Below are 16,216 nucleotides of genomic sequence, written 5' to 3'. Positions count from 1 at the left end.
TATCTATCTATCTATCTATCTATCTATCTATCTATCTATCAATCATCTATCTATCTATCTATCTATCTATCTATCTATCTATCTATCTATCTATCTATCTATCTATCTATCCAAGACAGGGTCTTTCTCTATAGCCTTGGATATCCTGGAATTCATATTTAGTGCCATGAACTCAATGAGATCTGCCTCTGCCTCACAAATGCTGGGATTAAAGGAGTGTGTCACCATGCTTGGCTAGAATTACACTTTTTAATTTAACCTGATTGTGGTGATATTTTGAAAAGAGCTTGATTGGCTTTCTTACCCTGTCATCCACCCCCATACAAATCTGAATCAACAGATGTATATAGCAGGGGCACTTTAGTTGGAGCCCAGTGCGATATTTGGCTTGTAGCTGTAAACAGTATTGATGAATCCTCGATTAGAAATATTATCTTTAGGGAAAAGGTCCAACAGAGCTGAGTGGTCAAGAGGTGTGATATCGCCAAGGACCAGACTATTGGGGGATATTCAATTACACTGCGAACCTTGAGTTTGCATTTGTGTTATTGAAGTAAAATTAACCCTGGGTCAGGAGGCTGAGTTAGCAACTAGTGGACAGAAAGCAAACATAGAGCATCAGAGGACATCTGGGAGAGATAGAGGGATGTACCGGATGTAGTAGGAAGGGGTTTTGAGTGGCATGTCTGTCTTTTTCTGTCTTGGAAGAGCAGAAGAACAGCCCTTTCAGGAGACACCAATAAGTAGAGAAGGTTAACTAGGTGCTACTCAACCTCTTTGAGTTAGCAGGTTTTCACCCCAGTGTCTGAGTCTCGAGTTTTATTTATAAATAGAGGTTTAGTTAAAGCTACCCTTAGCAGCAGCGACAGGACCAGTGCCTGTGGGAACAGAATCGTCACCAGGCTGCTGCCTGAGTGGCTGGGCCACTGTCAAAGAAATAGATCATTAACTGTGGAGTCATAATTGCTGGCTGAAATAGCAGTAGATTATAAGGTGCAGTCACTGCGTTGAAGATAAAACATCAGGTCCCAGAATGTAAGGAGGCTTTCCTGCTGTTTGACCAGAGTAGTGATGGCAAAATCCTGTACAGCCAACATGGGAACATGATGAGGGCCCTGGGCCAGAACCCTACCAAGGCTGAGGTGGCCAAGGTCCTGGGGAACCCCAAGTGTGCTGAGATGAGTGTAAAGGGCTGGTCTTTGAGCACTTCCTGTCAAAGTGCTGCAGACTGTGGCCCAGAACAAGGACCAAGGAACTAATGAGGATTATGTTGAAGGCCTTTGTACACTGATGGGAAAGAATGGTACCATCATGGGTACTGAAATCTGTCATGTCCATGTCGCATTGGGTGAAGAGATGGCAGAGAAAGAAGTAGAGATGCTGATGGCAGGGCATGAAGACACAATGGTTCTATCAATTATAAAGAGCTTGGTGGGATGGTACTGAAAGGCTAAAGTCACTCCTATATCCCAAGCCTATGTGTGCCTTGCCCGGTGTGAGTTCTCTGTTGCCCCAGAGACTTCCTGGGCTCAATTTTCATAGTACCTTGCCTATCTGGTCTCTTTTGGATGTTTGCCTTCACCAGATAAATTTTCTCTCACCCCTACCAACCTCTGAAAAAAGCACAGCACATATATATTCATGTCAAATTCTGTTCTTTTTCTTCCTGGAAGCACAGCTAGAGTTTCCCTACAGAATCCACAGAGATGGATTCTTCAGACAGGATGCTGGGAGGAGCAGTGTGCAGCATTTCTAGGTCAGGCACATAGAAACTTCCTGATGCTGTTTTTGTCATTTATTTTCCCTATCCAGGTCTCCATGGACAGAACCCAGAGGTCTTAGAGAACAGAAGAGCTACCCTTGCACCCATGTATCAATTAGACCTCTGTGTAAAGAAGAAGTAAACAGAGAGTATGTCAAACTGCTACGTTTTTGTTTACCTTTTTAAAGATAACTTAGTTGCTGTGACTCACACAGAAGTTGTATAAGGAATGGGAGTCCCCGCAATATTATCTGAAGAGAGACAGTTGGCTTGGTGGTGTCAGAATGATGGAAAGCAAGGGGTTCCTGTTCCTTAGTGACCGACAACTTGGAAGACTTTGTTGCAAATGAGACCTAGGAAATAGGTTGGAAAACATATCAGTGTAACTGGTTGTTAATGGAGACACTGCAGGAAGGACACAGGGAAGTTCACATGAGATTTAGCTATTTTTTCTTGCTATTGTTTCAGTGTTGGGACCTTGAATATGGTAGACAAGCACTCCTCCACTGACCTGTATTCCAGCTTATCTTTGGCTGCTTTGAAAGCAAAAATTAAAAAGATCAATATAATCATAATTTATCAAAGATGTATGTGTGTATATTTATATAATTTTTCTGGAACTATAAAATAGTCCTATACTTTTAGGACTAGACTGGCTTCAGACTGTGACAATCTCCCTATTTCCCAAGTGCTGGGATCACACACATAAGTCACCTTATCTGGTTTATCATATTTAAGCTCTTTCAAACAAGATTTTGATAGGAAAATCCAGAAAAACCAAAAGAGAATTTAGATCATATGTAATCCTCCAAATGACTGACAACTATTGCTAACAGTTTGTGGATTTGTTTTCCCAGGAATCTACACACTATTCACTTATACACAACATAAACCAGTATCAAACAGTGCAAAGACTTGGAGCTCCCTCACCCAATGACTCTATATACTTATTATATGGATCTATTTCAATTTTGATTAAGGTTATCATGATTGACTACTCATTGTGTGTTGTTATAAACTGAGACCAATCTTAAAGCCAAACATTAAATTCTAACATATTACTGGAACAGGAATATCTGAGTCAAATTATGAATGTATTTTTACAATAATCCACAAAAAATGTACTTGTTTTCTGACAGCAGTGTGAAAATAAATTTATATTTAATTTAGAAAGACATTCAAAATGTTTCTCTGCTTTACCCCCTAACACCTGTCTCCCAGAGTGTTAACATGTAAAAATTACGTACCAGACCACATCAGTAGGCTGTGTAAAATCTCTTCCCATGTGTCTGTGTCTTCACCACGACCCCTGTCCTGTTCACTGCAGTTCACACACACATATTTCCAGACACTGTCTTGAAGAACTCTGACTTCTCGTTCAGGGCCTCTGCATTCAGCTGGCAGTCCTTTTGTCCCGCATACTCTTCTCTCTTCCTCATCTCTTGTATCAACGCTGCTTTTAGGCATGATGCTCCCTTACAGATCTGAAGCATAATTTTTACTTTCTTTCTCTCTTAGATCACTCTTTCACATTCTGAAGAGATTTGTCAACAGACAATCTTATCATACCTGCTCATAGGTTAGGCACCACTCCTACTCTGTGTTCATGTACAGCTACCATGATCAGACACATTACAGGATCTCATGCATGGTGGATGTTCCATCAAGAATTGTGGAAGATGAGTAGGAAGGAGGGAAGGAAGAAGAGAAGGAAAAAAGGAAGGGCTTACTCAAAGTTTTGTGCAGGAAACTCTACCCCAAAATGACAAACAACTAAACAATAAAACAACAACAACAACCGAAAACAAGCAACCAAACCCAGGAAGGAGCTCTCTAAAGAGGAAGCTTGCATTCCAGTTTTTGCTCAGTACAGTCAGGGTTACCTAGGCTCTTCCCTCTGTTTCCCAGCTGTGACCCCTTGTCTACATCTGTCCAGCACTGTGAAGTAGACCGGATGGATGGAGAGGCAGACCACAATACCAAAGCAGAGACTTCCAGCACTTGACCTAGCAGCATAGATAACAAAATTCTTTTCTGGAAGTTGCTTTTTCTTGGCAGGGAAGGAAGCCCCTTGGAAAGGTATCTTAGCATGTTCTATGTGCCAGGCTGGGTCTCATTTAAACAACGTTACACATATGAACTTAAAACAAGCTCTGTAAAGTCTACACTGTCATTGTCGATAATGAGAGATGTGGAAGCAGGCACACCAGGGAGGTGAACTAGCTTGCCATTGTAATACAGATTATAACGGTAACAATGATTACCAGAGTTGGACTAAACTTTAACTCCAGAGTCTGCATTTTAAGTCCTTCTCGTAAAAAAGGTTAGGGAGATAGAGGCCAGAATACATCTAGCAGGAATAAAATCAGAGAGATAGTTAAGGTTTTGAGATGCTTCCGGGATTGGTTTGTCTTCAAGCCTGGTAACCAAGGTTTAGTCCTCAGGACTCTAGAAGGAAGAAATCAGTTCCTATAACTTGTCCTCAATCCGCCCTCCAACACACTTTAAAAACTTTAAAACAAAAAAGTCAAAAGTTAAAAGAAATCTGATGCCTTAGATTACATATACGAGGACAAGCTATTACTACAGAAAAGACAGATATTAAGGGTTCTTTCCTCTCAATTTTATGTGATATTTTAAAATCAGTTTCTTTTGGAAGTTCAATTTTGTTAAGTCATATTCCAAAGGTCGACTTCTTCTTGGTGTGCAGTGTTGCTTGAAAGAAAAGTCTGGATCTATTTTTTGTTACCCTTTATGTCATGGTGCATATGCCATTTTGCACTGTGAACTCACGTTGCATGAATGCAGGGAAGTCATTGCCTATGTGCCTTCCTTTACGCAGGCACAGCACAAATTCTCTACTCAAACTCTACCACTATTACCTACGTAACTTTTCCTCCACAAAGGCTGAATCCTCTTTAATGTAGGAAAATTACTGAGTGTATAAGGTTGCCATGGAGATTAGTAGGGCAAAATAAATCAAGTGTTTGCCATTTATTACATGGTTGACAAGCACTTGTCTCACACGTTACACTATATAAAATTCAGCTTCCATAGGCAACATTGCCCATCACTGGATTTAGTAACACACTTACACAGATTTCCAGGCGGCAATTTATCTTAACGGTGTCTCGGGACTCCCTATCCACGGTGCTTTAAGACAATTATCTTTCAGCTGGAGCAGTGTGAGTTGTAAATACCTCTTTGTATTGTAGTAAAATGTGAAAAGTAGTAAATATCTTAAGGGAGCCTCAAGACCTTCCACTCCCAAATGCTGGGGCAGGCTAGAGAAAGGAAGTTGATCTTGAAAGTGCTACTGAGTCGTTTTTCTCTGAATAGGAATAGTTTACAGTTCGGATAGTTGCTTTGTCTTCTTCTCTGGTGTGCTCAGCACTTTCCAACACTGCCGTCTTTAACGTTACAAATCACACTGCAAACCTTTCTTTCTAATCGTATCGTGTCTTTGCATGGCAGGGCTCACTCTATCATAGACTTGCTAGCACTGGATTAAAATTACAGCTGAAAGAATTTGGAGAATAACAGAAAGACATTATGAATTTCAGGCTTAGTCCCGTGGTAAATGTGTGGGTGTAGACACGGATTTCAATTAACATCAGATTGTTTTTGTTTCTTAACTTGGGTAATGAGTTTTTGAGTTGCCTGATAAAATAGAGCTGAACCAGTTAAATAGGAATTTCAGAGAAAAAAATTAAACTTTTAGCTTAAGCATATGTCATGCAGTATTTTGGACATATTTAAAACATTATTTGTCGTTCACCTGATTTTTCACATTTAAATTAATTAAAAATATGCTTTGTCATTTTATGAGCTCCATCTTGGACCGCGTTTGTTGTTTGCAAACGGAGAATAAACTAATCTTCGTAGGATAAAAAAAATATAACTTTAATTTGCTTTTGAGGTCAAAAGCTTTTAGTAAGAGCTTGTTGGATCTTTGGGGAAAAGGCCCTGAGTTGGCACAAATACAAACTGCGGCTACCCTTACTAGATGATTTTCTGCAGCGTGAAAAATGTTCATGAGATCGATCTCTAACCACAGTCGCAACCGAGCTGAGGTCTGTAAATCTTCCTCCAAATAAAGTCTTTCCCAAGCGGAAAAGACTGGCTCTGTCTTGCTTACAGGGAAAACCTCGGCAGAGGATCTGCGCAGGCGCATAGGACTTTGCGAAGGCGCGCCGGCTCCGCCCCCTGGTAGGTCACGTGGGCGAGTCCTGGCTTCAGCCTATGGGCCGGGTCTGTCACGTGACCGGGATCCCCTGTTCTCCCGGGATGGAGGCGGAAGAGGGGACGCCGCTGTGGCGGCTGCAGAAGCTGCCTCCGGAGCGGGGCGCCCCGGTGAGGGGTCGTGGGGAGAGCTTGGGAGGGCGGGGTTGGGACATCTAGTCCTGGGCTCCTGGGGACAGAATGGCGGCCCAGGGACTTTGCGCGCGACCCGGGGTTGCCCCTGGCCTGGGTGTGTGGGGTCTCCTTGCATCTAGAAAGCCGTGGTGGTGGAGCCCTTGGTCTATTGCATTCGCCAATAGTCATTCATGCTTGAGGTCAGACCTCCCGAACGCCACCTGTGAACCCTTTTAGTGTGGTACAGAGGATGCGGTGAGACCCTGGCGGGTCCGTCTCCTGGTGGGCGGCTGGAACCAACTCCTAACCGGAAAACAACCGCCACCAACTTTTCTTAGAGTGGCTAAGAGGTGACTGCAGCCGCTGAAAACACACCTACTCACAAAGTCAAGCTTGTGGGGACCAGGGACTAACAGCCAGGCTTTCCCTGTAGCATACCCTGGGTCCAGACTCCCGTGAAAGTGTTTGGTGGTGGCTCCCAGTCTTTGCCCTCACCAAACTTCTTTTCTACATCTCGAGTATGGCCCTCTTTCCCAAACTCTGCTCAGCTTGTAGTGGGGATAGTGTAGGTGAGGCTGAAAGAAATTTAACTTTGCCCTTTTCATTGTCAAGACAATGAAAACATTGTACACCTTTTCTTTGATTTTACAAATGAGGGCGGTGAAATGTCAGCCTCAGGTTTGAGGAATTTGCTAGAGGTTTCCAGCGAGCCAGGGCCCAAGCTGAAGCCCACGCTCTGATGTCTGGACCAAGTCTCTGAACTTCCACGCCTGCTGTCATCCCTTATAGAGATGGTCAAAACTTTTCTCCAGTCAATGTCCATGACCCCTGAATCTCTGAGTGGAGCCAGCCATCTCCTTTGCCAGCCTCCACCAGGGTCAGCTCCTTTTTCCCTGCTTTGGTTCCTCCCTGGCCTGGTTTTGTTTGGGTGGTGCCACCCTTCGTACCCAGCCACTAGATCTAGAAAATCATTCTTGGACCCTCCCGCTTCCTTGACTTACTTACCTTTTCTGTTACCACAATCTCTGAGTCTCACACTCTCCTCCTCTCCCAATATTCTGGCAAAATCTTGGAAAAATAATGTCAACACGGAATGAAAGTTGAGCACATATTAACGCCTTGGCTCTTTTCTGCTGTCTGCACGGCCTCCTCCCGTGATTTGGTCCCTACTCACCTTTTCAAAAGTCTTGTGCCCTATCTCTCAGCAGCTGCAGTTCCCAAACCTGCAGTGTGGTTTTGGTTTTCGTTTCAGTCCTCTATGCTCATGGCTTGTGACTGCCAACGCCTGGCAGCTTCTCATCCTTCTCACATATAACCCTTTCCGTGCTTCTTTGCCCTTGCTAGGAACACCTTTCATGTTCGTTGCTGGTGGTGTAGAGCGAAGAGGATGGTCAGGGCTTTCTCAGAGCAGCGAAGTGCGTGGGAGTGGGAGTGGAGGCACAGCAGAGTCAAGTCGGTAGAGCGCCCATGGGAGGCTTGGATGTGAACGTCAGACTTTGGTTATTGGGGTAGAAATGATGCATTGGGACCGCGAAGGAAAACTTTTTAATGTAATATTTTCTATTCAGGGATTCTGAAAAAAAAAAAAAAACCAGTGCATCATTAATGTTATTTTAGTTTCTAAAGGTAGACATCATCATGGAAAGTCTGGAGTTTAGCTGGCTTTGGAAGCTTATACCTGCAATCCCAGCACTTGGGAGGCTGAGGCAGGAGGATTGTCATAAATTTAAGATGAGCTTAGACCACAGAAATGAGACTTTAATCTCAAGCAACAATAAAATAAAAAAAAAACAACCAACAAAAACAAAGCACCCCCCCAACCAAATAAAACAAAACAATTCTTCAAACAACAAATAAAACAAAAAACAAGATGAAAAAAAATCCAACCATAAATCTTAAAAATTGTTACCTTTCGGTCTCAACTGGCTTTACAAAAGGGGTGATTCTGCAAGGAAGAGACGTCTGTCTTGTCATCTACTTTAAACTGCTTTTGTTTCCTTTTTGTCCCCAGCTTCTTCACAAAATCATTGATGGCATGTGTGGCCGAGCCTATCCCGCCCACCAGGATTATCACAGTGTTTGGGAGTCTGCCGAATGGAAGCAAGTTCTGGAAGATGTTACCACATTTTTCAAAGCTGTAGTTGGCAAAAACTTTTCAGATGAAGAGGTGACTTCACTCCTGATCTCTTTACCCAATAATAAGCACTACCCAGAGTTTTTCTTTTTTTAATTTATTTTTTTTTAAAAAAACCCTTTTCTCATTTTACATACCAATTCCAGTTCCCACTCCCTCCTCTCCTCCCACTCCCTCACCCCCATTCACTCCTTAGAGAGGGTAAGGTTTCCCATGGGGAGTCAACAAGTCTAGCACTTTGCTTTGAGGCAGGACCAACGCCCTCCCCACTATCTAGGCTGAGCAAGGTATCCCTCCAAAGAGAATGGGTTTCAAAAAGTCAGTACGAACAGTAGGGATAAATCCCAGTGCCACTGTCAGTGACCCCACAGTGTATCCCGGCCATACAACTGTCACCCACATTCTGAGCACCTAGTTTGGCCATATGCTGGTTCCTTCCCTATTTGGCCAGGGATGGTGAGTTCCCATCAGCTCAGGTCAGCTGTTTCAGTGGGTGTCCCCATCATGGTCTTGACCCCTCTGCTCATATTCTCACTCCTCCCACTCTTCAACTGGACTTTGGGAGCTCAGCCCAGTGCTCTGCTGTGGATTTCATTGCTTCTAGGGGAGGGCTCCGTGCAGGCCTTACACAATACAACATCTGAAACATGTAATTATGAGTGAGAGGAATTCTAAATTGAACTTTTGGGGCCTTTGTGGTTTTGTTTTAGTTGTTTTTTCTCCCACTGTAACACATTTAAAAGTATACAGAAGAAAGCAGGATGCTAAAGAACCAGCCTTCGTATTCTGGTTTCTGGGAGTAGACAGTTAACATTGGACCTCATGGGCCGTGGCTTTTCAACATGTCAAGAATTGTTTGTGCGTATTTATGTGAGTTGTTTACCAGACGATATTCTGGACCTGCATTTCTTTGACTATATTCATCGAATCTGTTCATCCCTTATTTTCTTACTCCCTAGTGGGGCTTTTGGGGAACAAAAGGTCCGAAGTTAATCCAGTTTCCTAGTATTTCTTTCAATGCTTAGTGTTATCGGTGTTGTATTGAAAAAGAAGGTATCTTGTAGGTTTTCTCATGGAGGCTTGATTGTTTTAGCTTCTCTAATCTCTCAGATAGGTTTTGAATTAATAATTTTGTTTGGGACAAGGGCCATCTCAGTTTCTTCTGCTTATTATCTCGTTGGCTGAGTGCCATCTTGTGGAATGCCTGTCCTTACCTCACAAGGCTACTGTACAGCCTTGGTCATAAATCAGGTGGTCACTTGTGGGGTCTGTCTCTGGACTCTTCCATTATTCTCTGTAGCAGTTTTTGGCATTTCTACACTGTTTTAATTAGCACAGCATTAAAGATACGCTGCATTAATCCTTGATGCCAGCTGGGAGAAGACCTTCAGCATCATGTTTCCTCAAGGTTGCTTTGTCTCTCCTTGGTTCTTTCTGTCTTTGTATTCACTTTACTCTCTGCAGCTCTGGCTGCCCTGGAACTCGCTCTGTAGACCAGGCTGGCCTTGAACTCACAGAGATCCACCTCCCTCTGCTTCCCTGAGTGCTGGGATAAAAGGCAAGTGCCATCACTGCCCGACTATGTTTTATAATTCTAATATAGAAGTCTTGCAAATATTTGGTTATATTTCTGAAAGATGCAGTTTTTAGTACACTTTAATTTTATTCTTTAGTTGTTTGTTGTTAGGATGTAGAAATTGTTGAACATTTATATTTTCTATGTCTAATACTTTTCTTAATTTATTTAGTGTGTATATTGTATATGTGTGATACACACAAACACTTTTTTTTTTAAAAAAAAATTGTGGTAGTAGACCTATCTCCCACACACCTTAGGGAGAAAATTACTAATTTACCTTTTAGTCATTAGCTGCATGATTTTATAGGCACTAATTAGTAGATTGAAGAAGTTTCTTTCCAACTTTACTGACTTTTTTCCCCCCATTTTTTCCGAGACAGGATTTCTCTGTGTAATAGCCCTAACTGTCCTGGAACTCACTTTGTAGACCGGGCTGGCTTTGAACTCACAGAGATCTGTCTGCCTCTGTCTCCCCTCATGCTAGGATTGAAGGCGTGCGCCACCATACCCAGTTGACTTTTTGTTTTTTAATCATCAATGGCTATTACATTTTATCAGCTTTTTTTTCTGAATTATTTCTCCTTATTTTGTTAATGTGTTGATTATTTTTGGATGTTAAACTAAGCTTGCATTGCCCTGATAAATCCAGTTTGTTCATGAAGTATTACTCTTTTTCATGTGTGCATTGGTTGGATGACCCAGTGTCTTGCCTAGTTTTTGGATCTCTATTTGAGTGACACTGGCCTGTGAATTTTTTCCTATGATACTCTTGCTAAGTTCTTTGGTTTTAATCTGTGTTTGTAGAGTGACTTTGGGAAGGTTTTTGTTTTTCTCTTGTCCTTTGGAAGAATTTTTACACCATTGATTTTCTTTGTTTAATGGCATTGAATTGCTTAATTTTTATATCGGGGAAAAATTTATCTCATTCACTTTTATTTAACTGCCCAGTTGTCAGAAGTACAGACTGTTAATGTAGTCTTTGAATGACTCAGTGTATGGTTTACTGTATACATTTGAAACTGCTATGTGTTTTGAAGTTGTTGGGTATGGTTTGTATATGTTGTATCATTTGATTAAGTGGAAGTTAATATTTTTATGTTCTGAGATGTACTAATGCTTTCTGTGAGTTTCTCAGTAGCTGGAAACTGTTAGTATCTCTGAGAATAAGTGCTTTATTCTGTAGGATTTTGTTGGGTGTTGGTGGCACACGCCTTTCATCGCAGCGTTTGGGAGGTAGAGTTGTGCTGCATTGCCTAGTTTGGAGCAGTCCAGTAGACACACGCAGGTTTAGGACTTGCAGGTTTCTCCTGAGTTTCTCCTCCTATTTCTTGGAAAACTCCTTGCTGTTAGGGCTGTGGTGCACTGTGCACTCGCTAGCTTTGTCAGTGAGTCCCTTTCTTTACTTTCTGACTGGCAGGAACTTGTTAAGACTCGTCTGGTTGCTCATTCTCAGCCCATGCTCTTAGTAGTTAGTAAAGTATTTCTTCCTCATTGTACTGCCATTTAAGACGAGTGTGGAAGAGGGTGGGCACGTGTTTACGTTGGAGCAAGAGGTCCCTTTCTCTCCCCTGACCATCTGTGTGTGTTTCCACAGACACTCCAGCAGTTGAGCCAACTGAATTCATGTCATCAGGAAGCTGTTATGAAATGCTTGAAGAGTAGGAAAAGCGAGATCAAGCAGGTCCTGTTAGGAGAAATAGTTGGTATTTCTTGTGCGCAGCTACAGGATTTTGATTGGCAGTTAAAGGTAAGAATCTAGTTATTTATATGTTTTTGTGTGTAGTGTTTAAATATACTTAATCTTTTAAAATAAAAGTACCTACAATTTATAATTTTGAGACTACATTGTTCCAAAGTAATAGCAAAGCTTATATAAATTACTGGTCTTGTATTAACTTGGACATCAAGAGCATTCTAAGCAACCAGACTGTGTGTGGTGCCATCATCCCGATTTTTCCTAGACGCATCAATCAGACATGGAGAAGTGTGTATATAGTGTATGGCCTTGATAAGAGTCTCTAGATGCCGCAGCTTTCTCAAAGTGTATGTCATCATAAAGTACAGTTTGGAAAACCTTGTGAAAGAGGGTGAGAGGGTCGTGCTGAGTGGAGAGAGAACAGTTTCAGAACAGCTTTCTGTTCTTTTAAGGTACCTAACTAGTAGACAAAAAACAGATAACATTCTCTTCCTTGAGTTTAGCATGGTCTTAGATCCAGAAAGTGCTTCATGTTGTTTCGGTGGCTTAAGAAGACAAAAGGAATAACCACTTGTAGACAGAGTTGTCTTAGCTGAGGAAATGGGCCTTGTGGTTCTGTTGTGACTCAGTCATGTTTAAGATTTTTTAAATTAATGTGCTTATTGTATTAACACAAAGCTCGAAGTGTAGGGAGTATGCAATACAGACAAAATTTGAAATGATTCTATACCTGTTACACTGATGGGCCAAGATAAAAAGCAGTTAATCAGCGCTAAAGTAAATGAAAGGTTTTCATTTAAATATGTAACATTTACATAAGTATGGATGATAGGGGAGAGATATATAGCATTCATGAAGGGTATTTAGTTGTTTATCATATTGTGGCTTAACTGATAAGGCTTCAGGCTTACAACTGATACGGCTTCAGGCTTACATTTTGTTGGGAGACATCCCGAGCTTTTAGGCTAGCTCCTATGGATGCTATTTTCGGCTATGTAGTCTTTTGTATTAATTTGATAATCCCTTTAGTTCTGGTTGCCAGACTTAAATATTTAAACAAATAGGACCCCTACCAGAAAAGAATGACTGGGAATTTAAAATCATGCTTTGTGAAATTTCTTTGAGACACTGGAGACTGTGTGCCTGGAAAAGATGAGGCCAGTTGCAGATAGTATAATTATGTTCAGAAGACTAGACGTCCTTTGGTGTGATATCTTGATTCTATATTCAACAGCAGCTTGATAGCCAATCAAGAATTAAGTTGCTTAATTTTTAAGAGTTTCTGAGTATTTTTCATCTTTTATACATAAACTGCCATCTTGGAATCTCTAGCAGTTCTGGTTCAGGACACTTTCAGGACTTCTGTATTCTTTTAAACACTTCCTGGTCCATTGGTTTCAGCCTCTTAACCCATTTCTAATAATCTATGTAGCACCATGAGGTGGGCTTACCAGGGAAGATTCAGCATGTCTGACCTGGTGGCTGGCTGCATCGCGTCTGGCTCTGAGAGGAGCTGCATGATTTCTGAGCTCCCTTCCTCTTCCTCCCAGCATTCTGTTCTGTTTACTCCGCCTATCTAGGTTCTGCCCTATCAGATGGGCCAAGGCAGTTTATTAGCCAATGACCTTCCTCCATCATCTTGTTTAGCCAAACTCTGCTTTTGGACAAAGTGCTGGCTCCTTTCTTGCTGCCCACTTCCTGTATTTTTTCTGTCTCCTTTCCTTTCTCCTTCTGGTCTTTGAATGTGTGTTTAATTTATCGTCCCTCTTCCCCAGTGTTTACAGGCAAACGGGGACAATGTGCTCTCACCAAACTCAGATGCTTGTTGTGTGTACAACTTATTGTTTATCGTCTTTCTCACCTGCAACAGCTCGCGCTTTCTAGTGACAAGATCGCCACTTTACAGATGCCATTTTTAACCCTTCATCTGGATGTGAAGGAGAATGACGAAGTGAAACCATACTCCATTGAAATGAGTAAAGAGGAGCTACAGAATCTAATCAGTTCCTTGGAGGCAGCTAATAAGGTGTGTGCTTGAACTGAATCCTGTGGTTTCCATGCTCAAGTGTCAGTGGGCCCTTGGGTAGGAGGAGTAGAATTCCGGCAGGGTTTTAGTACATCTCATTTTACTGATACTTTAGATCAAGCACAGAAAATACTTTGTTGGGATGTTGTTGAAATGTTTAATTCTACTTTAAATGTTGAATTAATTATAACTTACAGTGTTCAATTACCAAGTTCTGAATTAATTATCTAATTATTTCTGAAACAAAAGCAGTACTGTTACAACCATAGTTTTTTGTTTTCCTTCAGTATTTATTAAACTTAAAAATGAAATATTTACCCTGAGACCATGACATTAGTTGATTCTCAAGTTTCTCTAATTAATAAAAAAACTTCATTATTCTAAAAAAAGAAATGTCTTATTTGGATGGACAGATGTTAGACAATTGCTTCTGTAATGTTCTGGTGTGGGGGTGAACTGTAACTGTAGTTACGGCAAAGTGAAGCTGAGATGTGATAGAACTAATCAGTCTCCAAACCCTCACATTGGCAGAGCCGTGTCTCAGCTCCAGTCTTCAGTCCCAGTGTTATGTGAGAAAACAGGCTTTAAACAACAGGGGTCGGCTGGGAGGAAGCTGTCAGGATTTTCTTGTTACTGGGCAGCATTTCTCGAGAGGGCTAGTCGTAGGGTTTGGCTCCTAGGTGTTTTTGACCACCTCCCTGACTGCTAATCATGTGTTAGATTCTCTGGCCCTCTTAAGCCCTGAAACATCACATTCTTCCCACTCTCCACAGTTGTTCACATTTTAATTTTGCCTTCACGGCTGATTCTCATGTCCAGCAAAGAAGCCTTTTGGCCTTTGGATGAAGCTGTGTGTGAGAATTGGGTGTGGTAGTGCCTGGTATTGGTGCTGAGGACCGAGAGCAGCAATCTTGGCTGGCAGGGGCTCTAAGCCCCTGCCCTCATTTGCCTGTTGTTCTTCTTATCCGTCTTCAGAGTTTACCTAGCAGATAGCAGCTTCATTCCAGTCTAACCTGATATTGCTTCTCCCTGTTTGTGTTTTAAGGTGGTCCTGCAGTTAAAATAACTGGAAATGGTGAATTTTCAACTGTCATATTTCACTGCTGCGCCGTGGCAAGCGAATGCTGTGTTCAAGGGTGGATGCTACATCAGGCTGAGCAGGAAGCATTGCTGAGATTACAGAGATGAAAATCTGTCAGCAGTCCTAAAGCACAGGAAATTGTGTGGCTGATAGGGAATGCATAAAATGAAAGATGAAAAGGCTGAAGTCTCAGTTTGTGTTTTCACAATGATTGGTTTGTCTCATTTATTAAATATTTGAGTAATCTTTCTAATAATACTTTATCAAACAGTAAAAATAAGTTCTAGAGTAATGTAAACACACAAAACTCAGACATACAGGACTGTTGCTTAAATGCGAATAGCAAGGCATGCATTATGAATAAATAACATGATATTGGAAAATAATGTTTTAAAGCACGCATAAGCTGCATATGTAACTCAGGAGGTTGCATGTCTTTTCATGTTTCAAAGAAGGGATTCTCAGTTGCAAAGTTTCAGACAAAAGCTTGTTATCAGATATGAACAAGAAAACATTGAAAATTTGTGTGACTAATTTGGGATTTAATAATTTTATGAACTAAAACTATAAGAAATGAAAATAATACTGTTCTTTCTGCACGTCCCCACCTGCTCAGGAGACTATGGTCTGAGAAAAAGAGGAAGCTCTCCTTGATTGTGTAGTGTACATATTGTTACTCATATACAATTGTGTTTTTATACGTTCTTAATATGGAATTTGAGCTTTTGGATGCTATTGCATTAACTGTAACCCAAGCCATTTTTCATATCAGCTACCTTTAAAAATACACATTCTGAGCTATTAAAAGTGTCTGGTTTTATCTTTATGTGTTGCTTGATTTAAGTGACTTCCTGTGTATCTTAGTGGTTGGTATGCAATTAACTGGTCCCTGCTGTTAGCAGTTCTGTGGCTCCGTCAGGCACCGCAGCCTGACTGTCCAGAGCAGTGACAGTCACTGTCCCCTCCATACAGCTGCAGGTAGTGAGATTAGAGTGGGCTTAGAAGAGGAGCTTGGGACAGAATGTTTTTCAGTGTACTACTTTTTCATTAAGAGATTTCGGGTATGGATCGTGTATTTACTGCTCTGCTCAGCTGGTTGTTGGTTCCCGCTTGGGCAAGTCCCACAGGTCAGTGGAGCACTGATGGCTTGCAGAGCAGTCCCTCAGGAGGCCTGGTCCGGCGGGCTCTGGACTACAAGGAAATACCTTGTTCTCCCCTCCCACAGCATGGCTCTACCAGCCTGTTTCTTCTTCCTTGAAGTTTGATCAACATGTTGTCTGATGTCCTTATTAAAGTGTCAGTTTGGTACATTTTGACTGACAGATACTCATGCAAGCACCACCATGGTCAAAGTACTGAATATAATCCCGCCTGCAAACTTTCTCTTGCCCTCAATATCTCTGTCCTGGGTCCTTCCGGTCACCACTGCTGTGCTTCCAGCCCCACAGGTCAGTGGAAATGGGATCATAAGTGTTTGTTCTTTTTCTAATTACTGCTGGTGATAGGTGGAGGGCAGTGTGCTTTACCACTGACATCAGTCTGTCTTTTTTGTTTTTTGGAACTGGATCTTTTTTTTTTGTTT

The 16,216-nt window shown here is 41.7% G+C and overlaps 1 protein-coding gene and 1 pseudogene across 1 annotated transcript; both read left to right on the top strand.

Moving 5' to 3' along the window:
* Positions 1–1,037: 1,037 nt before the first annotated feature.
* LOC101999077 lies at positions 1,038–1,454 on the top strand (annotated as a pseudogene).
* Positions 1,455–6,015: 4,561 nt separating this feature from the next.
* On the top strand, positions 6,016–15,454 carry Commd8 (COMM domain containing 8). The gene is made up of 5 exons (XM_005359320.3): positions 6,016–6,115; positions 8,130–8,285; positions 11,426–11,578; positions 13,398–13,553; positions 14,599–15,454. The coding sequence occupies exons 1-5, from the start codon at positions 6,050–6,052 to the stop codon at positions 14,617–14,619; spliced, it is 552 nt and encodes a 183-aa protein (XP_005359377.1). The 5' UTR covers positions 6,016–6,049; the 3' UTR covers positions 14,620–15,454.
* Positions 15,455–16,216: the final 762 nt, after the last annotated feature.

The sequence above is a fragment of the Microtus ochrogaster genome, linkage group LG1 (genome assembly GCF_000317375.1).
Source record: "Microtus ochrogaster isolate Prairie Vole_2 linkage group LG1, MicOch1.0, whole genome shotgun sequence".
In the NCBI taxonomy this organism is placed as follows: Eukaryota; Metazoa; Chordata; class Mammalia; order Rodentia; family Cricetidae; genus Microtus; species Microtus ochrogaster.
This window is presented reverse-complemented; position numbering and strand designations above follow the sequence as displayed.